The sequence below is a fragment of the Nyctibius grandis genome, chromosome 5, assembly GCF_013368605.1.
Source record: "Nyctibius grandis isolate bNycGra1 chromosome 5, bNycGra1.pri, whole genome shotgun sequence".
NCBI lineage: Eukaryota > Metazoa > Chordata > Aves > Nyctibiiformes > Nyctibiidae > Nyctibius > Nyctibius grandis.
Genome location: NC_090662.1, coordinates 87,433,927 through 87,457,857, shown reverse-complemented (window position 1 = coordinate 87,457,857; position 23,931 = coordinate 87,433,927). Strand labels below are relative to the sequence as shown.

Here is a 23,931-nt window from a genome sequence, read left to right as displayed (position 1 = left end):
TGGCTGGAATTTTCCAGTTACTTTTTCCTACCTATAGGAATAACAGTCTTGCTCATAAATTTCCAGTTCTCTTGCAGGATTAGGATTTTTTGAAAGAGAAAAGGATACAGTTTAAATATAAGCAACTGTTTTTTACACCTTAAAGTATATCTTGATTGAAATGTGTAGCTACCTAATAAAAGCTAAAAGGGGAGTATATTGATGCATTTAAAGGTATATGTCACCAAGCCAAATGATTGAAAGAAACTTTGTGTCTAAACTGAGCCAGTTATATAAGTCTGCCTATTTTGTCGGGGGACGGGGGTCGGGGAGGGGGGTTAAATATGTTTCTTCTAGTATTGAAACTCCTATTTTATCTAAATAAAATGATCCCTAAAGGAATGTGAACTGTGAACATTCAGTGTGATCTGTATTTTCCCTTGGCTGACATTAGAAACAGATTTACTTCATGAAAAGAGTGAAAGCTATCATTCTGCCAGAAATTTTCAAAAGCTTAAAGTGTGATGTTTATTTTAGGGGGTGGAGAGAGGAAGGGGGGAGAATTTCTGATTTCACCTGAGCAGTGAAATAGTTTAGAGCAATGATCATTGAACAAATTCTTTACCTCAAAATACCTTCTGCCTAATGAGGAAAAGTATGAACAACATTCGTGGCAAGGCATGACCACTTGTTCACACTTGCTTTTGGTGATGCTGATGAATTTATTGCTTGGCCTTAACATTTTATTTGATTTGCCTCGTACATTGATCTGTTTTCATCTTCTAGAATGTTCTTTTTTTTTGCAAAATACTGAAAACACTTATTTTGTGAAGACCATGTTTGCTTCTATAAAATACATACTATGGGATCAAACTTTTAGCTTAGCATTAAATCATTAAAAACTTAGTTATGTAACAATGCCAGTAATTTTCAGGGTTAGAACTATCCAAGTAAAAGAGAAAATAAATTTTATCTGAAGTTGATCCACCAATATATATTTTGGCTTGTGCATTTTCTGCTTCTTTAAAATGCATAAAGTAGGTTGAATTGTTTGATTTGGATGTTTTTGCCCAGGGAAAGGGCATGAGGAGGGAGGAGACCATGGCAGGCTTTTTTGCTGACTTGTCATTGGCAGAGCATTTTCAGACTCCCTGCCCAAGGCAGCCAGGGAACAGGAGCAAACTGGGTGTTAGCACACCCTGCAGTCAGTGAACATCGGGGAACTTCCCAACCTAAGGCAGTAACACGGCCAAACTCCCTACGTTCATACTTCATGGAAGAGTTATTCAAGTAGCATTTTGTTTTCAATGTGCAAGACTTACTTTTGTGCCCATTTTTCATGTGGAATGAGAAATTGCTGGTGAATAGTCTTCTCCCCACTTCCCCTGCCCCGCCAACCTTCCACTGTTAAAATTCCCGACCCTTGCTTTATGAGACTCAAATGGGACAGAATGAGAATTAATAATATTCACAAATAGTAGTTAATTCTACCAAGTGAAGACCTGGATTATGGAGTTTGCTGTCTTTAAATTTGGTGTTGCTTTGTGATCTCTCAATTCTCATTGAATGATCGAGTCCTAAACATGATATAGAAAGATTTTCAAAGGCTGTGTCTTCAAATGACTTTTTTTTTGTGATGTCCACCATTAAGGAGTGACATTATGTATGTACAGCTCTAGACAGTAGCCTGTTTTAGAGATTTCATTACTATGTTGATCAGAGCAGACATACACAATGAAAGGGTGATAAGGAGTTAGAGCTGGTCTGTGATACCTGTTCTGTGATCTACGCTGTACCCGAATCTTCAGTGGACACCAGGAATCTGGGTTTAAAGAAAACAAACAAGTGAACAATGCTCTATTCTGCCAGGAAGAACCAGGGGTCTTTTTAGTGCAACATCTAGGGTTTGTTGTGTTTTTTTTTTTTTCCTTTGTAACAATGATAAACTATTGTGCTACTATAAACGTGCGGTCTGTAAATGTATTTCAAAACCCACACACTTCATAGCTACGAGAGAGGGTATACCGATATAGAGGCTGGATACCCATAAAGAAGGCTAGGAAATTGTGGATACCAGAAGAAAACCATTCTGAAACAATTGAATGTCAGAAGGTCCGTAACATGGAGAACTGTATTGAGTAGCTGGAAATCTGTAAAAATTCTGCATAGCATTGTTACTTTATAGATCTGGAATATCTCTAAAATTGCTGATTCTGGAAATGTTCTACAAGGTGAGAGATACTGTAAAAACATCTTTTTTTTTCAAATACTCTATTTTATAGTCTTGAAATGTAGCCTAAAATCTGATTTTCTGATAGAATATGTAATCCAGAAAGGAAAAAAATGAGGGAAGGAGTTTTCACTTCTGGGTTTCGTATGAAAATTCACTGCCTCGCAAATCTCTTCCTTATGTTCATTTTTCTGCTGGTAAAAGGAGAAATGAGTAATACTCCATATGGTAAACTGTACTTAACTTATCTTCTTGGGTATGATTTTACTAGTCCTTTAAAATTCTTTCTGAAGCCAGATTCAACGTAAGAAAAACCTTAAACAATTTTCCAAAGAAATTGATAGAGATAGTGTTCCTGCCCAGTACAGAGGGTGGTATTGGATTTTCTTTGTCATTTAAAAATTCCACTGAAATGACTCTGACATTGAGAGTGATGTCTGAAATCCAAGTGTCCATTTGTCCCTGACCTCTTGCTCTGACAGAAACGAAACAAACTGATTTGTTGTTTTTACATAAGGTGTTCCTTTATGAAATGAATCTTCACCAGGATTTTTTTTCATTACTGTGTAGTTACACTCTTAGACATGTGTGATGAAGCAGATGAACTGAACTGCTCTGACGTTAAAAACATCACTTTTGCCAGCTTGAGGCTGAGGGTGTAGTTAAACCTGCAGCAGTCAGCTGTTGTCAGAAAGGCCAGTTCCATCTCCCCTCGCTGCACCCTGTGCTGTGAGCCTGCAGGAAGGTTAGTGCCATGAAAAACGACTCATTGTCCCTTGCGTGAACTGGATCGCTGCATGACTGCTTGAGCACTGGTGCCAGCACAAGAGCTTCTATCACAGTTGCAGGTTGTGGGATGTATTTTGTATGCAACGTCAAAATACTTCAATGTTACAGCTGCTCCTGAGTTATATTCCTTTGAGTGGCCTGTGCCAGGTGTGTGTGTGCACGCTTCACAGCAAGAAATTCTAGCTGTTGGGATTAAACCTCAAGAAATCATCACTGATGCTATTAGCATTTTATTACTCAATATGTGAGAGAGCGGCCTATCAGCGTCAGCCAAAGATGACTTGCGTGTAGGCTTTGAATGGCATGCCACAATTCCAGCAGCTTGGAGTCTCACAACAGCTTGAAAAAACCACCTGTGAAAGAAAACAGCTCCCAGCTTCTGGCTGTCACTGAGGTATGAATTTAATGCAAGATCAGAGGCATCATGTCTATTCAAGAGAAGGTGTTGTCCTGCAGTTTTTTCTACTGCTGGACTTAACCTGTGATTGTAATTGGAAGAGACAACCTGGTGTGCCATTTTCTGAAGGGGTATGTGTTGCTGGGTCAGCAATAGCTTTTAATAAAAATTAAATGTTATTTCAGTTATATTGTGGGATAAGGATACAGTTGTGAGGGTCAGGATGTAAAACTAAGAGACTGAATTATAATATTTTTTTGCTGTGTATGTTTCCTGCATAGCTGTCAAAACTGATGACAGTTCATTTTGTAAATAAATTGTAGTTGTTCCTTTGCATTTATGAAAGAAATGGATAATGCAGAACAATCTGTGTAGGTGTTGAAAGTGAAGATATGAAAATAGAAAGGGAGGCAGCCAAGAAATACTTTTGTCAAATGGAAATTTCCAAACTTCTAGAGACGATGGTTTGATTATATGAGACCAACAGGCATCAAAGTGATTGACAATCTGCATATAAGCACTGGGTGGTAGATGTAAACTCTTGATCCAGATGGGGTGCTAAAATTTCATCTGGTAAATTGAATAATGATATAGCCTGCTACCTAAATGACCTTATTCTTATGGTACTTATTTTGGCCAATTCACCTTTTAAAATACCTGACTGTATGCATTAAAACACATTCTAAAAAGTAAATCTTTTTTTCAATGTAGTGCAGCCATTTCCCAAAAGAAAAGATCTTAAACAGTTCGTTTGTGTTTACTCATCATACAGAATTTTGTTCTATATGTAAAAAGGCCAAATTGCTTTAATCTACAGAGAAAGCGTTTTTTAGTTACTGTTCATCTGTTCCACTTCCTCACCTAATAATGAGTAACAGCGTTGCTGAAGTTGTCATAAATTGCTGCTACTACTTCAGCAGTCTGTCTAAATTGTGGCGTTCATTTATTTTATATGAAACTTAGCACTGAAATGGGAAAAAGCAGCTAAAATGTACTTAATCTTGTGTTCAGACTGACTTGCTTTTTTTGCTGTTTGTAGGTAGGCTGGTTCTAAGATCAATAGATTTTATCATAATAATTTTTACTACTAATAATCTTTATATGGAAGTATCCTTTTAACTGCTTTTTCTTTCTTAGTGTTCTTTTTTTAACTAATTTTTATTTGGGGGAAGATGTTTGAATGATGTAAAAGATTCTACACAGCTAGGAATCTTAAGTGTCAGATGACGACGTTTGATAACACTACCATAATGTTAATAACTTTTTCTGTGTGCGTTCTGAACTAACAGAAAGATATTCCAGTGTCTGGGGCTCCTGCCAGTTGTGATGATGCATATAATAGATGAAGAGAAAGCAAACCAAAACTGTATTTGAAAGAGGGTTCCTTTTTTTTTTTTTTTTGCATTTTTTCGTGTGAGTCTGACTAATGACCTGTTACCTAAACTTGGACATTTGCCTTTAGACGAAATGCCTCTAAATGCTCCCACTCTTCCATTTTGAGCCTGGTAACAGAGGGAAGGCACCAACGTCCAGTTCCCAGCTGTATTTTGGCTCTGCCTGTTTCCATGGGTTATTTCTCAGCCCTTTTCTTGTTACATAAAACTGTGGGCTTCCACTGCTTTTTGATCACATGCATCAAAGCAAGGAATTAATGCTGTAGACTAATAGCATTAAACACCATGGAAGACAGATTCAACACTGTAAAGGGCTGGTTTTGCTAATTGCTGGCAGGTATTCTTAGCACCAACAATAAGGCGTAGACAGTCACTTCACTCTGACAATCAGAGTTAAACTCACCATAGAGGCATAAGAGCCGTCACTGTAGATCAGATGGTGCATCCATCTGGCCTGGCATTCCCTCCCTGGTAAAGACTTGTTTAAGATGAAGGTGTGAAAGGAATTAGCGCCACGTTGAAGTGTGATACTCTTCGGTACGTTTTTTGTGGATATTGTAATGGTGTTTTTTCTGAAAAGCAGTATTTGCTGAAGTGTTGAGGCCTGCCTGGTTTTTAGAAATACTTGAAGTTAATAAGATGAGTAGTAGGGAATGATGAATTTAAAACCAGAGAAAAAAGAGGAAATGTGGCTTCTTTGCAGTTATATCAGTTCTCAAGGTTTCTTACAAGCCTGATTGGTGTCCACGCCTCTAGATTAAAATATATCTCCACCAGGATCTTTAATCTGAAATATGAGGAAATGAACATTAAGTGCAAAAATGAACATTAAGTGTGGACGTTTCAAGAAAACAATGTAGTTTTTTTCAAAGGACGTGAGAGTGCAGAGAAACTCATGAGATAATTTCTGATCTATGTGTGATTTCAGACAAATCCCAAACCAATTTTATTTGTTGCTAACGTTTCAGTCTTTTGAAGCCTTCTAAAACAACTTGCTGCTATTCTTCTAAGGCAACAATATTATTATTTTTCTGAAATGATCAGCTCCTGAAGCTGAACCCAAATGGACTGAAAGAAACAAGAGCTGAGTGAGGCTGAGCTGCGCCCTCGGACCTTGGAGATGACAGCTGACGCATTTAGCGTTCCAGTTCAGTGCCACACTTCATACCCCGTGTGTCTCTGTACTTGAACTTTACGTCATAAGCAATGAATATTTTTAATGGAGTTTGTACTCTTTTGTCTGAGATGAATACAGGCCCACACATGGTGTAAGCTTCAATTAATTATCCTCTGGGGTCTGGTGCACATATTTGCATATGCTCTATCAGTGGACCACCAAGATTATTCAATTAAATCCTTACAATGGCTTTAAGAAGGCTGGTGATTAAAGTGTCAGTGATGGCTGTTCATTTATAAAATAATTATTTTTATAAATTTCAGTATCCACACTTACTTCTTGCAAGATAGGATCTATTGTGAGGGAAAGCCTGAAATACGGGATGTGTCTGAATTGGTACCACAATTAAAACTGATACACTAGTGGATGCACTAACATTTCAGCTGCAAAGAAACATTTCTGAGCATTTCCCAGATGATAGTGCATTTGCTTTGCAGAAGCTTGCCAGACCATTTTCCTCTCTTAGCAGACTGAGGAAGTATCTAGTTACAACCTAGTATATTGTGCTCTAAGCAGAACCAGGGAAGTGATCATCCCCCTATACTTGGCACTGGTGAGGCCACATCTCGAATACTGTGTTCGGTTTTGGGCCCCTCGCTACAAGACATTGAGGTGCTGGAGCGAGTCCAAGAAGAGCAATGAAGCTGGTAAAGGGTCTAGAGCACAAGTCTTATGAGGAGTGGCTGAGAGAACTGAGGTTGTTTAGCCTGGAGAAAAGGAGGCTCAGGGGAGACCTTATCACTCTTTACAATTACCTGAAAGGAGGTTGTAGTGAGGCAGGTGTCAGTCTCTTCTCCCAGGTAACAAGTGATAGGACAAGAGGAAACAGCCTCAAGTTGTGCCAGGGGAGGTTTGGGTTGGATATCAGGAAAAATTTCTTTACTGAAAGTGTTGTCAAGCATTGGAACAGGCTGCCCAGGGAAGTGGTGGAGTCACCATCCCTGGAGCTATTTAAGAGTCGAGTAGATGTGGTGCTTAGGGGCATGGTTTAGTGGTGGACTTGGCAGTGTTAGGTTAATGGTTGGACTTGATGATCTTAAGGGTCTTTTCTAACCTAAATGATTCTATGATTCTAAGTGCTTGATAAGCATGGCTTTCTTTTAAAAGTTCCACTGGGTTATTAATAGAAGTGTGTTGTTATTTAATAAAAATGGCTGTTTACTAGAGATGTGATTGTGGAAGCATGCCAACTCCTAAGGCATTGGGAAAGTGATCAAGAAATCATGGAAGTCATGTAGCTGTCTGAAGATGGTGTTATGTTGCTACACTTCTGTGTAACCTTGGCTAAGATAAAAAAGGGATTTGCTTTATAGACAGATAATCCTGTGATTCACATTATCTTAAAAAAAACCAAACCAAACCCTCCCCCTAAAACCAAAAAAAAATCCGCCAGAGTAATCATAAACAATAGCAGATGGGATAAGGGAAAGATATCCCTAGAAATCTGTCCAAAGATAGAAAACTTTTAAGAGAAATAAGGTATTTAAGTACTTCTGTTAATGCATATCAGATTTTGATCCTGATGTGCTTAGCTAGATCTGCAAAGCAACATAGTGTGATTTCACCAAATGTCTCTTGAAAGTCTGCTGTTGAATTTGAGGTAGCAATTTACTGGAATTATATAATTTTTATATTTTTATATATATATATTGCATTTGTAATTCAGTAAAATTAAGCAGCTTTACTTCTTTGCAGTTCTACAGCAGTTTAATTGAACGATTGACTTGTGCTGTAACTCCTGCGATTATTCTTTAAAGCCTGTGACTGCTGTAAGTAGTTTGAGACTAAACTAAACAAGATTCTGAGTTATATGATACACGAGTAAAAAAAACTACTAAGAAAGTCATATCTTTTAACAAGCCAGCAAGCAGTCTTGAGTGAAGGTAATTGACAGCTGAGATCTAAGGACACCAACAATGGAAGCAAAGTGGAATTGAGTTTTGAGAGAATGAGAATCCACAAAATTGGAGTTATTTCAGTAATAGGTAATTGTATGCCATTATTGAAGAGTGGAAAGTAGGGAGAGGAAGAAGGCATGACAGTGAAAGCATTGAAATCGTTGCACAAAAAGAGTGGAAAGTTGGGAAAGGAACTACATGCACAGTTAAATTATTTCATGGTTCTCTGGTTTGTTAGGAGGAGAGGCAGAGAGGGAGAGGCAGAAACAAGGCTTTTAAGTGCTTAATATTGAAAATGGAAGAGTCACGCAGTAGATGATGAACATATATTCATAGTGTGCTCTTATGTCTACACCTTAAGCAAAAAAAACCTCAAAAACCAAAACAACACTCAAACCTCACACAATATGTGAAAACTGGGATGAAAAGAAATTTTATATATAATGGATGGGGGGCAAAACAGATAATTAGTAAGAAGACTATAAATAGGGGGCAACTATAGCAATTTACTAAATACCTAGGTTTTGTGAAGGAAAATTGCTGGCTGCTCTGAAACGCTTGTTCTGTATCAGAGAATGCTCCAAACTGGTTGAAAAAACTGGGGCGAGTAAGTGGTTGCAGGATTTATTGTTCTTATTAGCAAATGCACAACTGTTTCCAAATGAAACTCAAAGTTTTCTTTTTTTTCTGTGTCCTCTGATTACCAAATCCTTTGAGATCCCTTTTGAACTTAAAGTGGAGAAGGGGCTGGATGGAGTGACAGGGACAGTCAAGGTTGTCAGTGCTTGAGAGGTGCAGAGAAGTGACAGTGATGCAGGCTTTTCAAGCTGAATGGAAATTAAGGCATTGCAGCACAGCTTTGACTGTTTTCAGCATATGTTAACTGGAGACATCTTGAGCTCTTGAAACCATGTGAGCTTGCAGAGAAGCCTGACCCAAGTCAGACTTCAGTCAGAAATACTTTTGACAGCGAGATTGGCTTTTTTGCATAGGCCATATATGAATGTATTTTAAAATATATATACACATATGTAGGTATTAAGCTGCTTAATTTGTCTGCATTCACTTTTTTAGCAATTCTTTTTCAAAACATAATTGTTGAAAAACATGAAAAATTGGTAAAAGGAACTGTTATTAGAGTAGGTTTCTCTTGCAAAATGTCTCTAGATTTCATCCAGTGAAATGGAAGCATAAGTCAAAATTGCCTTTTGAGTTCATACTTCTGTTTCTAACACCTGCTCAAGAGCACATTTCACTTTCGCTTCTAACACTGTAATAAATCACGAAGGCCAAGGCTTGCAGAACTGAGCGTAGTGATATGTGTTGGAGGTAATTTTCTGTCTAGTGAGCTTTGAAAACATGTAAAGTTGGTATGCAGCTATCAAAGCATTTACTAAAAGTTTTTACTGAAATTGATGCTTAGACTTGTGGAAGGTGAATAAGACAACTCAATTCTCTCTAATTGAATCTCTAATGAATTGCTCCGGGTAGCGTGGTACCATCGTGATCATGCAGTTACACAGCCAAAGTGCATTTGTCCCTTGTAAATTCAAGTCAAGTTTGTTTCTGGTCCTGAAAGCCTTTAACATCATATGTGTAAGAAAATATCAATTAATGGTTCCTAATTAACTCATCTTAATGAAATGGCAGCGATTCATTAGTCTGCTAATCTGAGCGGTCTACCTTCAGCAGCAAAGAGAGCTTGTTCTTTGTATTGGAACAGCTGTTGACTGTGACTTTTTGTTGCCCTCTCCAGAAGTTAGCTTTTACTTCTTCCATCCTCTCTACCTCTTCAGGAGAGGCTGCAGCATCCCTCCTGCATGGCAGAAGCGAGCTTTTCGGTGGCATTAGCTGATCAGACATCTGCTGTCAGTCTTCAACAGGAAGAGGCAGTAGAAGCCAGATTGGAGCATCCAGTGCTGCTTCTGGTTCACAAGCCACCTGCTGAACTGTGCTACTCCAAGTCCCATTTTTCTTTAGAAAACAGATCGTGGGTTTTCACTGCAGAATTGTTATGTTACTCTAGTTCTTGGAAGCTTTCCAGGTAGTTAACCATTAAGGGATGCTTGGACTTCAACTATCAAATCTGAGGCTTACAGATAGTTCTGCCTTCTGACACCCACCTCACTATTTTCTCAAACTTATCTCAAACAGCAAATGATGTATTAGTCATTTTTAGTCCAGACTAATACTTACAGAATTGAAAATTTTCTTCATCTGCAATGCCATTATCAAGGTACTATATTAGACACTGTGCTCAAGGCTTAAAATGTATGTAGCAAAATTTAATATAAATTGATTACACATGGCAAGTACATCTCACAAGTTGCCACACTTCTGTTTAAAGGTGTGTGGCTTTTGTGGCCTTTACCAAGTCTCAGTATCTTACAAATTCTGGAGTATGTTATCTACAGAGTGAAAGACACCCTCCCACAAAGTTTTGGGAAAGCTGCAAACATAATACTTCCTTCTTCTGAAAATGCAATGCTCAATTAGAAATAACAGTTACTTATTAAAAGGTTCTCAATCTGTAATACAGTATACGCTATTTTAGGAACTATTTCATCCTAGCATTTTGAACGAGATTTTTAATATTTGGACTTAAGTACGTAAACTTACAGTTTTATATTGGAAGTATGTCACGAGAATATGTTGATCATATCTGCTCAAGTGAGAAAAGGCTTTGTTTTTACATAAATATTTTAGTTGGAATATAAATCTGGTTTTAGAATGGTCCCATTGAAAGAAAGGTTTACAATTTCAGGGCAGTAGTGTTTAATCTTTTGGAAAATAAGTATCAATAACAAATGAAAAGCTGGAGTATATAAAAATGTCCAGGTGCTTTTTCATTACAGCAGCAGCAAGGATGCCAAAACTCCCGTAACTGTAACTAAGGAGAGCTTAAAAAATAAACTCATAGCATACCAAAAAAATGGTGGGAGCAGCAACTATAGTTTAGGTGTTGCATTGTCTACCAAGAAAATGAGTAGAATTTTGTATGCACCTTCCCAAGTATGTGCACACACAAAGGATTATAAACACTTTGCTCTTAGCAGCATATGTGGTGTTATACAGGTCTGTCAGCACTTTGCTTTGAAACTCGCTGTCTCTTTACACCCTCTTTTGTTCAGACTCCCTGATGTTAAGTTTACCACACTCATCTGTTTTCCGGTGGAGCCATGCAGCCTGGTTACCAGAGTTGTTTAAAAAGCTTAATTGAAAAAAGGCTCGTAATTCTAGGGTATGATAGCACTGACAAAAAAAAAAAGTGCTTGCATTTGCTATTTACTGTACAATGTGGCATAACAGATTTAGTAAAATAGAAGAGTTGGTACAGCCACAGACCACATCCTTGCTAACAGTTGTGTAGGGACTGCATTTACTTAAATTTTTTCCAAATTCAGACAACTTTTTGTTAGATGACTGTAAGTTACTGCATTTATTTCAATTAGAATTGAGACATTCTTACACTAGAAAGCAAGCCCGCAAGGTAAAAATTGCTGATGTGATTTTTATTTTTTTTTTCCCTTAGTTCAGGACTGAAATGCTTCACAGAAGCAGAATAAAGCTGGCCTAGACTTGTCTTATGTTTGTCACCAGTTGAACCTTACCTTTAAATGTCAGTGCAAAAATTTCGCATTAATGTAGAGAGGATGACTATTGCTCTGGTAATTTTGGTCATCTTACATTATCTGTAATCTTTCAAAGTATTTTGTCATGAAGCAAGTACGAAAAATGCATAAAACTGATTCTCATAAGAAACATCTCTATGTACTCTGAGTATATTTGTGATATATAGGGATTGCATGTTTGCATAATGTCAGACCGTGAATCTTATCTAAGACATAGAAGAAATGTTAGGAGGCAGATACTTGGTGTAGCATTCTTCTGAAATGTGTTCTTCACTGTTCACTTGTCAGAAGGAACAGTCTTTCTAAATTAAAGATATGGAGGTCTGTTGAAAGTTGTGTCCTGGTTTATGATTTTGTTTGTATTCTTTCAGTGAAGTAGAACTCAGTCTTTGCTTTGATGGTCACGTTGAGAATGAGCAAATGAGAAGGCCTTAGCATTTAGGAACACATAAATAAAGTCTACAAAGAAAGGGCATGAGAGAAGCTTTGAAGTGGCATCTAGTTCTAATTTTAGTGGGAGAAAACCAGATGTGTCTTTGGGAGTTCTGGCCCAGCTCATTTTTTTTGAGAGGACAGGGCACTCAACCAAATCATACAATGGAGGGACCCCAAACCAACTGTCCCCACCCTAGTACTTTGATCTTTTTTGCCACTTCTGAGTGAACTGCTCTGTTCCAGGGGAAAGATGGTCTAACCCTTCATTTTTAAATGTGTGCATCCTCCTGTACAACTGGATTACATATCTCTATTTTTTTCCATTCCAACTGCTATTATGTGAGTTTATTTCCTATCCGAAAAATCCTGGTACTGTTAAAGATGATAGCAATTTCAAAATGGCAAAACTAGGCAGAATTTTGAATCTGTTGATTTTGTGGTGGTGTATGTTAGAACAAAATATTGGTACACAGCATTTTTGGGTCAGCAGTCCTGTAAAACACAAGGTAGAACAAAAACAATCCTGCTTGTATAGGACTTCTGTTGGCAAGTGCTGCTTCTGGAATTATGCATTCTGTTGGTACATACAAATAGAGTAATACATTTTAATGATATATTTGAGGGCTTTTTTTAGTAGTCAATGGATCATGTTTTGCCATCAAAAAGATCGCTGTTGACTATACATTTAGTGATTAGATTAAAACTGCACAACAAGGTTTTTTGAACATGTCTAGAAAATAAGTGAAATAATCCTGTCTTCTAAAGAGATTAAGGATCTCAAGGGATGGAAAGGAGAAAGAGAGTAGATAAGAAGGCAAATAACATGAGTCAAATGCAAGGTTACTGTCAATACTGTCAACCTCGAACCTGAACAAGATAAATCGTTTTGCTCTGAGGGCTTGTCCATCTGCCAAAGCTAAGCTACCTGCTAAATGATGCCAAAGCTTGTGGTGGTCAGAGGAAAGGACTGGGAAGAAGTTTAAAAATTCTGGAGAAAAGAGGTCAAGTTAAGTTGGTGCTGTTAAGTTGGTATCAGTTGTATTGCATTGAGATAGCTAAAAATGGAACTTGTCCCTACATGAGCTGTTTTGGTGTGGTTGGGGTTTGGGGGTTTTTTATTTGTTTATTGTTGGTTTGGTTTGGTTTTGATCCTTTTATAGCAGGTCATTGTTCCAGACCACTACTGGAATCGATTCAAGGACAGAACATTATCTTGATACATGCAGGAACTATGCTTTATTTTTCATTGAAATGCTTATCTCTCATGTCGCCTTAGTCAGCTCTGTCGATTTCAGGAGCCCAACACATCCCAGCAGCAAATATTAATGAGGAGCAGTTTGTGCCATGTTCTGAGTCTGGAGAGTATGTTTGTGAATTACTGATAAGATACACAGGGAAGTTTTTTTCTGTCTTTGGCTCTAGTGTTTAGTATGCCATTAATACAACCTACTATGGATTCTAAAATAGTAAGGGTCAGTCATATCCTTAAGTATAAGTGCAACTGTGTGTGTGTGTGTGTAGTTACCCTGTATTCTCAAAACATGTTGATATGAAAAATCGATTGGAGAGAGAAGGAAGAGGAGTGTTGTTTCCATGTATCTCTTGGAGGCTGTATCTCTGCATGAGCAAAAAGTTAATACACTGACTTCTATCTGCCTGTGTCAAAGTGAGTCACTCTTTACCACATAATAAAAGTACAGACATATAAATACACAGAGTTGAAACTCTGAATTACACACTGGAGTTTGTATAAAATTGAAATTAAAGTTCTCAGTTAAAAAAAATTCTTTTTACTTTATTTCTGCTGAAATTTATTGATGAGATATGTGTTATTATAATGTAATATATGAGTATATAAGTGTGGGAGGGCTCACAAATTCATGGAAAACTGAACAACTGTCTAAATCGGATGTTGAAGATTGTGAATATCAAATTATAGCTTGGTTTTAATGAAACTCTGTAGTCTGCAAGATCAAGTTTAAAACAAATGCCTTAACCTACTGTTATGTGGGAGTGTGATGACAATAATTATACTCTACACCTCAGGCAAGTATTTTGAAGTTAGTCTTGTCAAAATATTAGCTAAATTAATGCCAAAAATACAATAATTCAGATGAGTCATGAAAAAGTTTTCAAACGGAAGTGTTTCAAATCTATCATCCAGTTAGACATACTTGCAGTCATCATACTTCTTAGTTGTCCAAGCTGAATTTCCAGTGTTCGCTCATGAGATTTCACTTGCGTCTATGCTGAAGAGAAAGAAAAGGTTGTTCTTCCTTTGCCTCACCTTTTTAGAAGGAAATTACTATAAAGGTGTCTCAAATGCTAGAAAGAAAGTGTTGTATATCCCACAGGAGAGTGTTTCATGTCTACAGTATTTTTTTGCCTTTTTAATATAATGTCAGCTACACCTCCATACATCTCGACATCAGTGTGAGTCGTAAGGAAAACTGTATTTTGTCAAAAAAATTTTGATATTTTTGGAATACTGACTTGGTATATGACTCAAGCCTGAAACTAAATATTCTTGAATAGGTTTATGTCAGTGCTTCCTCTTCTCTCTCTCTTCTTTTTCTCCCCCTTCCTGCTTTCCCTCCTGGTTTTATATGACCTCCCCTTTGCAGTCTTTGAGTGTGGCCTCTCCCTGTGTCAGTGTGAGCTGGATGCACTCATACAAAACATGGGATGTGCCTCCTCTGTAGTGGTCCTGAGTATTGATGGTCCTTGAGCAGAAGTCCTGATCCATTTATTTCTACATTTCTGGATGTCAGCTGGTAGCCAGCTGTCAAGGTTTAACGCGAGCAAGACAGCAACATTTTGGCAAAGCTTGCAGAGTGCCAGCTCATCTCCATAATTTTTTTTTTTCACTTTGGTGTGAGAGTTTCTGAAATGTCAGAGGGAACAAAAAGAAAGTTTTTGGAAGTGAAGAAAAAGAGAAATCACAAAAAAAAAACCCTGGATGCTTTCTCAGGAATGTTTTGAATTTTAATTCTCTCCAGTCTGGGCCCTTTTTCACTTTAAAGGCATTGTAGGACCATGGCAGTTAGGAATGGCACAGACATACTCAGGTCTCTTTACTGTCCTCTCATTGTAATGGATTCATTTCTGCAACAGAAGCTTCTTTAGAAGCTAAACTTAGAATTCTGCTGAATTTAGTGTGAAGATAAAGTACCGGCATTTGCTAGCTCATTAGTTAAGCTCCATAACATGTCTATCCATTTAGGTTTTTAGTAGGTTTTTAAAATCCCAGTAAAGAAAGTGCAAAGAATTGGGTTATCTTTCTAATCTTGCACTTTAGGTTTATGCAGATTTATCCAACTATCCATTGACCACGAAAGTAGTGTGAATATTTTATTAGGCTTTTGTTTGGAGGTAACTTTTAAATAGTAATGCTCCATAATCACAAAGTGTTATGATCCAAAGGAATTTTCAAGAAACCTGGGGAATGTTAAGATGGTCTTGTTAAGTCTAGGTCGTTTTAAGAAGCAGGACGGGGAGAGAGAGTAAGATTTGTGAGATAGTTTTGAAAACTAAGAAAGTTAAATGAATAGGCAATAAAAGAAGTAGGTGTTAAGGATAAAGTGCCGTTCAAAGCTTTTGTTCTGCTATCTTGCAACTAAAGCACTTTTTTTTGTCCAGGTTTGTTCTCTGTCCAAGAGTATTTTTCAGGGCTGAGCTTGTGATAAGAAAGGCATAGCATTATATAAGATACCTTACATGAAAAAGATTATCATCACATATTCTTTGCAAAAGTAAATACTATGAAATGGGATTACTCTTTGTGATTTACAGTGCTGATTTCAGATACTTTTTTTTTTTTTACATTATATACTTTTTTGGTTATAAATATTAAAGTGTTAAAAACAGGTGCGTTTGTTTTGAAGCATGTGAGTTAGATCCAAATAATGCATCTACATTATATACTAATTGCCCTTTCTTAGTCTGATTTCTTCTTGTATGCTTTTTAATCATTGAACCAGGTTTGTATTTCATCAGTGCACCTTTCCTGCTCTCTTTCTTACATTTTAGGGCTAGAGACTTCAGAGGGGGTTATTGCAGTTCAGCCACCCTTGCCTCTTGTAGCTGCATAGTCTGACTGCTGTGCCCACTGGCAGCTCCATGCTCTCAGGTGTAACTGGGGCTGGGACCCTGTTGCTTGCATGGAGGCTGTGAGTAGAAAAGTCCGGGTCTGCCGCAGGCACAAGTTATAACTGTCAGCTGATGGACACACCTGGTAGTCAGTAAAGGCAATTCCTTCCCTTCTCTTCCTTCCCCTCTAGGGCTGGAGGACTCAAGTCAAAACATTTCCTTCTTGAGTGACAGCAGCTGATAGTTGTTGAATTTTGGCAATTTCTTCCAAATTGTGGGAGCTGCTGTGATCTAGCAACACCTGCAGCTCAGGGGAACGAGATATGGCAAAGTGAAAGTGAGTGTTCTGTGCTGATGAGGGTGAAGCCCTCAGCCACAGGCTCCCTCCCACTTGAAGGGACTCCTGAGATCGCTGCAGGGGAGTAGCACTCTGAATTAAAAAGTCACTAGCAAAAGTAGAACTGTGATTGCAACACACCATTCTTGTTCAAATCACTGAATATTTATCTGTATTATCAGAAAATATTAAACTAGTAATTTCATGTTCTAAGCTAGAAGACAATTGCTTTTATGGTAGTGATATTATCTCTACAGAGCAGTTGTTTATGTCTTATGTTTAACTTGTCCCTATCTAGCTGAAATCCTATTTATGAATATATAAAGATTTAGCTGGAGTGAATTATCAGTGATCATATATGAACTAGTAACACTCTTACTGCTCTAGTTTTTAAATTCAAGATCATTACCAACCCAGTGCCAATGTTTTCCATCTCTTTCCAGAGTATTAACGAAGACTCTTTAATACTTGTTTGTCATCCTTTTTATTAGTTTATATATACGTGCACTTGTGTTTGTATACACATACATTGTTAACATGCCATAATGAAATATTCATAGTTGTTTTCACTAGGATGATATACTCCATGTGCTGGATTCACATACTTGAGTTGGAAAATCAAAAAATTATTGCCTTATAATTTTTCTTACCTCTCTTCCACAGTCATAATGAACGAAAAGTAACCTGCAAACATCCAGTAACAGGACAGCCGTCCCAGGACAACTGTATTTTTGTTGTGAATGAACAGTAAGTGGCATCTGTTTCAGTTTATAAAATACATGTTTTAAAACTTGTTGATATTGAAGTAAGATTCAGAGATCGTTAATTGCAATATTTATTTTTTCCAAGTCAGATTAGCATGTATAAAGTTTTACTTAAGTTATTTAAAAGTAATGTTAAATATTCAATACTTTTACGGTAAAAACCATAGCCCAAATTAATATGATAGAAGTGCACCGTGTTTATGCACTGTGTGAATTTCCACATGTCACTTTACTTACTCTGTAGTGTTAGCAAATGACCTATATATTATATAATTATCCAATAAAATTCCAAAAAGGAATAAATTTTTTAATCACCTAGGGCAATCACATGTCTACATTACTAGCATGTTTTGCCTGATAGTTTCTCCTCAATCAGTTATTTTCTTGGCCAGTTGAGACACTTTCTGAATCATTGGATAATAACTTGGTTTTGCTGTCTTTGCATTAGTTTTATAGAATACACAACAGTATAAGAAAGTATGTGTGGAAGTCAAACTTGACCTCAAGATTTTATATGTGGCTGGGTACTGGGTGACCTACTCGCCACCATTGCTGCAACACATTATACGGCAGCTAGAGTGAAAACCGTCAGAACTGCAATATGTGAAACTTCACAAACGTGCACGTTCTCACTGAAGTGGGACAAAGCCATATGGGGTCTTTGGAGACCGTTTCTTCCCATTTCCATCTCGTGGTCATACCTGTCTTTTTCCATCCCACCTACACCTTACACTAATAGAGAACTCCTATTTTAAAAAGTCTTAAAATTCATCTATAATAGATTTAAGTTTAAAACACAGTGCAGGTGACTTTACAATGACGTGTGAATTGCTTTCAAATCGGAAAAGTAGGACACAGGCTGTATTAGGCTACATCTAGGGGTGCTTTTTAATAGCATTCTGCGCACACAGCATGTTCTAGTGCTATTACATATTCTATTTTCAGGACTGCTGCAGCAATGACATCTGAAGAAAAGAAGGAGCGACCAGTAAGCATGCTATGTGAAGCAACTAACTATAATCTGACATCAGATTATGCTGCTCATCCAATGAGCCCTGTGGGCAGAGTAAGTCTTTATGTCCAAATTAAATGAAAATTAAAATCATTCTGTTATTCCACAAGGTACTAGACAGTGTTATTTATTAGTATTCCATTGAAAAAGAGAAAGAAAGCATGTACCTTTTTTCAGGGCACTTGGCTCCTCTAATGTTTAATTTAGAAATTGAGGTGTCTGAAACAAATTATCACTGAAGCTGTAATTTTTATCAGGTTACTCAGATCTTATGACTTGCACATACTTAAATTGTTTACAGAATCTGACCTTTCTAATCTGTGTGAACATGTAAAACCTTGAGTGAATGATGAGACATCTGGGTAAGCATTATTAATGGAAATTGCTCAATATGCAAACAATTGACTAGATTTCTTCAAGTAAAATACAGAGAATTGTAATTGTATATAAAAAGTAGTTACAAGAGAGATGGAAGGTTACCCTGTGGTAAAATGAAAGGGCGGATGACATCATTGGCTGTCATTGGACCAGAAGTAGAAGTCCTGGTTTCCTAGGAAAAAATTCCTGGGAGAAGTCCTGGAGATTCCTAGGCCACCTGAATTTGTGTCCCACTTTCTCCATTCACCCAACTTCTCAGAAGATTAAGGTAAATGCCCAGATTTTATCGAGGTGACGGATTCAATTATATCTACTTTAAGTTTATTGGGTAAATCTGATGAGGCTATTGTGTGCATTTTTTCCAGTTTTGGACAGCTTTTGTAAAAGGAAAGTGCACTTGCTACAAAATGAAGAATTTCCTTAAGTTTGCTAGGACTGCAAGACAACAACTTTGATCAGTGATGACAGACAAGAGCCCTGTAATCTTTTCTACCCAGCAGTTAACATTCAAACAAGGAAAAAAGCCCCATACTTCTGCTAGTCATTGAAAACTTTAACCCTGAGAAGTGCTTTTCAGCAGATTAATCCAGCCTCCAAGAGAAAAGTAAACTTTGGAATGTGTTTTAACTGAGCAAATTCCTTAATTTCAGAAACTTGGATTGAAAGAATTTATTTACCATGTAGTAGTAAACATTATAAGGTTTCTTTAAGTGCATTTTGGAAACCTTTTTTTGTTGTTTTAAATGTCTCATTAGACAGGCAGAATCCTTGACCTACATTAGAAAGCTATTCTTTAATGAGAATAGTGTCTTAATCTATCCGTGTTGCTGGGGGAAAAAAAGAAAGAGTCACAGATGAATTATAAACAGTAACAAAATCCATAATTTCAACTTTCATATGATCATGTTTAAGTCCATGCAGGAAAGGCAATTTAAAACAAAAGAAAAAAACTCAACAACAACAAAAAACAGACCCAAAACCCACTAAGTCCTAAAAGAAGCAAGCAAGCAGAAAACTCAAGATAACTTATTGTTAGAGCTGTAATAGTGACGTAGATTGCAATAGTTACACAGAAAATGAGTTACAACAGAACTAGCTAGGAAGCACTCCCAGGTTAAATGTAGGAAATGAATCACACTTTAGGAGCACGTGTTTTACAAACATATTTGTCACACTCCTCTTTCAAAACAGAAGTTTAAAATGCCCTTTAACATGTTCGCTTCATAGTGTTCTAGAAGGAAATAGAGATTGCTATGAGCCAGTTATTGACATTTCTTTACTTTCATTGATTGACACTTGAGCTTCCTGTGAAAATTATATTTTGAAAAAACAGGCTTTTGTTCTCCTTTTCATTCCTCCTGTCTGTTATAGTTATTTAAATGCATTTGAAATATTAATATGATTACTATGACTGTATGTGCAATTACTGTACATCAGTTTTCAAATGTAAATTTGTCTGAATTACTGCAACACCATTTTAAAAGTTTTGTTTTCAGGAGATGAATGCTTGCAAAGTAGAACTACAGCTGATATTAATCAACATTTTCTGGTGGTTATTTAAGGCTAACGAGTCGAATAGTTTTTAAAGATAACCATATAGAAATTGCTCACTGGTTGTACCTGGATACAACAACTAATTTTCTTCAGTATTTTTATTGTTAATATCTCCCAACAGTAGAATCTGAAATTCTTAGCTGTCTTACCAACCTTCAAGTAGAATATGTACAGGATCCGTGTATTGCAGCACAATAAAAGAGGAGTAAAATATTCGTGAGGAAAGTACATTACAGAGCAGCAGAATGCTTCATGTGGTTGCCACACCTATTTTTTAGGTTTTTCTTTTTTCAGAGAGAACTCATGAACACACCTAATATTGGAAGGTAATGAGGAATGAAAGAAAAGTTTGTGGTACAGCTAAAGTTTCAGACAGTTGAGTGGTATAGAAATAAGTTCTCCATTTCATTAGTGTTAATTGATCCCAAATAGATATGAAACTTGGAGAAGTTTCTGTTTCGTGGCAGAAAGACTCACTGGAGTCTAATGCAGCTGCTATCTAGAGGCTAAGATAAGGTGAGGCAAAAATCAGTCTTTCCCCAGTAAAAGTCTTATTTCTAATCCTCCTTTCCCACTATATACATGATGCTGACCAAACAACACACAGCTCTATTAAGTGCTGCTTCTTCCCTATTAGCTTGAAGTATATTTCTCAACTTGAAGCCTCTAGCACAGACCTCTGAATGTATAAAAGATCTACATAGGCTCGAGATTGCTAAAAGTATATATTTCCATCCCTCTTTTTAAAATTAAGGAGTTGTTTTTGTAGTTATCATTTTATTTTTTTCCCCACTGTTAAAATCACTATGTAGACAAATGTGATTATATGTCCTGAAATGCATTCAGGGAATCAGCTTTTTAATGCGTGAATTCAGTCATATTACCAGTCATCCTCCACAGTTCATCTCCCCTGCTCTTCATTGCTGTCCTGATTATCAGCAGAATAAGGCTAACAATTTTCTCACAGTAAGTGGAATGGAGTGTTTATAGATATTTCATACAGTGCTTCAGCCAGTCCAGCTTTAAATGGCTAGCTTAGGTATAGCTGTACAAGTCTTCTCAGGATTCAGGTTACCAGAAATTTTGGAATAATAGTCATGAGATACATTAGCAAACACGAGCAACGTGAGGGGCAGTATTTGTGCTCAGGGCCGAACATCTGTACTGTGTTTTTGTGGGTTATATTCAAACTAGTCCACTAGTGCTCCTTGTGCATCTTACATTTTAGTCTTTTCTAAAATAAATCCAGTTTACTCTAGTATGCAAACCAAAACACAATAAGACTGAACGATTGGGAGATTTGCTTCAAGAGCAACCTCCTGGTCCAAGCTAAAAATGCTGAGGCAGAAGCCCACCCTGCTCATGGAAAACTGCAATATTGGAAGGCACTGAAATTGCCTACAAAATCCAGAAGGCAGAATCATGTTGGTTTGTGGTTTAGAAGATAATGCAAGCCTTGAAGACTGGAAACATATTTTTAAACAGAAGTTGAAAGTAACAAAGATTTAGATTTCCATTCTTTAAGTTCACATGCAGAAAATTTCCATATCAGAAAGGCTCTCAACCCATGTTTCTCAAATATAGACGCAATAAGTTTAGTGTTAATTGATTACTTTGTGCTAGTTCTGAAACTAGGGAAGAAGCCTCACATAAGTTCTGTGTCCTTTACCAGCTAAGCACAGAGAACAGCTTGCAGAGTGGTGAAGTGTGCAGCCCCAGCTACTGACTAGTCTGTTGCCCAGAGTTCAAAACCCTGCTGGTGTTTGTTTTCTTCAGTTTTGGGAAAGGCTGGACTTCCAGGCATCTGCTCAGTATTGGAACTGTACAGGTCCCTCCTGTAGGTTCTGGTTTTGGGGGCATCACAGTTGCTGGGACCATTCCTTAGAAGGGGTCAGATGGTACCAGATGTGACTATAAGTTTGCTAGCTCTGTTACCTTTTACACCTTCCAGCAAGTGGTTAGTAGTTGGACCCTTCATTCACTATCCTCCTTTTCTTTTTGCCTTCTCCAGAAGCTGGAGCTGTGCAATATGCCCTATATTTTTAGTGCTGTGGGGTAAAAAGTAGTTGAACCCTTCAATTCTTATTTTTTTCCCTTCTTCCTGTTTCCCCAGTTTGAGATATATTAGATATGTGTGTGAGAGAACATGGGATGGCCAGGGATCCCAGACATAACAAGAGGAGGAGATGATCTAAGTTTGAGAACTCATAATTACTTTATATATACACCTATGATATTTCAATATCCTAAAATACTCATTGTCTCGAGGCTCAGAATTTTTTGGGAACAGTTACTCTTTTTATGCAGTGTGTGGTAAAATAATCACGAGTCATCTAAAGTGTTCTCTGTATTAACTAAAATTAGAAAGCACTTGTGCTGCTGTGTTTAATTAAAGGAAGTTTGTATTCACAGTTGGTAAGATGTAACCCATTAAAACTTCGCTGTGAGCTCAGTGAAATTGAAGTCAATATGGTTTGTTATCAGACCTACCTAAGAGATACCTATCTAAATTATCTGAATTTGTTAGTAGACTTGACATTAATAGTACTTTGTGGTTGGTTGTGTTTTCAGAAGCGTGCTTAATGCATTAGCCATTTTACAAGCATAGGAAGTCTGGAACACTCTTGAGAGGTTTTGAACCTCTAATACCTAATATTAGAGCAGGTATGAGTGTTATAAATTATTTCTGATCAAAATCTTGGCACAGCTCTTGTGTAATATGCCAATATAGTATCCATACAGGTTACCTGAGATGTAGTTAACTTTATAATGTGCTCTGGATTGTTACAGGTTCTCTGTATATACCTTTTTTACAGCTGAATGTCATAATTCTTGTGGCTTCTTACAAACCTTTGTCCATTTTGCACTGGTAGAAGTTTTCAGATGAAAATGTGAAAGATTTTTACTTTTATGTTTAATTAGGTTTCCAATTGCTTTCTCTGTCTTGCTTTCCAAACAGAGTTGAGTCAAATTTCTGTATCTTCAAGGGAAATAAAAAGCACTCCGATTGTTTTTATATTTCCTCCTGATTCTTTCAAAAAAGAAATACAAAATTACCTTGTTTCATGCTGTTGTAGTCTTAAGGCAAACACACATAGTTTTTGTAATGTTATTCTTTTTTGGCTAAGCTCTGTTGTATTCTTCAGTTAATGGCATTGTTGACAAAAGCTGCACATCATTTTAAATTGCTGTTTGCAGTTTATGATTTTTAACCTACTGTGGAATTCTCTATGAAGCAGGTATAAAACCCAGCTCAGTTCTGTGATGCGTGTTGAGGGAATTTCCATAGAGAAACCCCATACCCTAATTTGCAACAAAAAACGAGTGTTCGTTTAGCCTTCCTCCTTTAGGAACTTTGCATAACCTTATGATTAGTCTCAGTAGTAGAGATGGGGAAGCTGAAGCACAGGATTATATTGTCTCAACTTAAGTGGTGGATTTGGAGCAGAGCCATGAATACAGCTCAAAAAACTTATTTGAACTTTACTTCTTTTGCAGAGTGGGATACTTTGCTGTGTCACATCGCATGGTGTCTAAGGCACCAGTTCTCACAGAATTTAAAGCACAAGTAAATGTACAGCTCATTTAGCTGCAGAACAAACTTTCTAAATGTAGACTCAAAAGAATGAAGTGTAAATTGGCAAAGCGCTGCACGTTTCTTTATGCCTTTTCCAATTTCTTTTGGTTACTGAAGTAGAAGGATAAAATCTAAAATGGATTATTTATCCTACTTCTCTTAAACATCTACGATCATTGCATGGCTGTAAGGTTGTAAAAGGTATAAGCAACAGCAGACATAAGCACTGGAGTTTCTGGGCAAAAGTTTCAAAGTAGGCCTTAGTGCAAGCAGTTAAATAATGAATATT

At 37.1% G+C, this 23,931-nt stretch overlaps 1 protein-coding gene across 8 annotated transcripts in view; it reads left to right on the top strand.

Annotated features, from left to right (window-relative positions):
* PLEKHA5 (pleckstrin homology domain containing A5) overlaps positions 1 to 23,931 on the top strand; it is a 177,721-nt gene that overhangs the window by 88,364 nt on the left and 65,426 nt on the right. For all 8 annotated transcript variants that reach the window (XM_068400386.1, XM_068400387.1, XM_068400394.1 and 5 more), the window contains exons 4-5: positions 17,021 to 17,104; positions 18,067 to 18,187. In XM_068400386.1, coding sequence (XP_068256487.1) covers positions 17,021 to 17,104; positions 18,067 to 18,187 — 205 coding nt within the window. The remainder of the gene's footprint in view (positions 1 to 17,020; positions 17,105 to 18,066; positions 18,188 to 23,931) is intronic.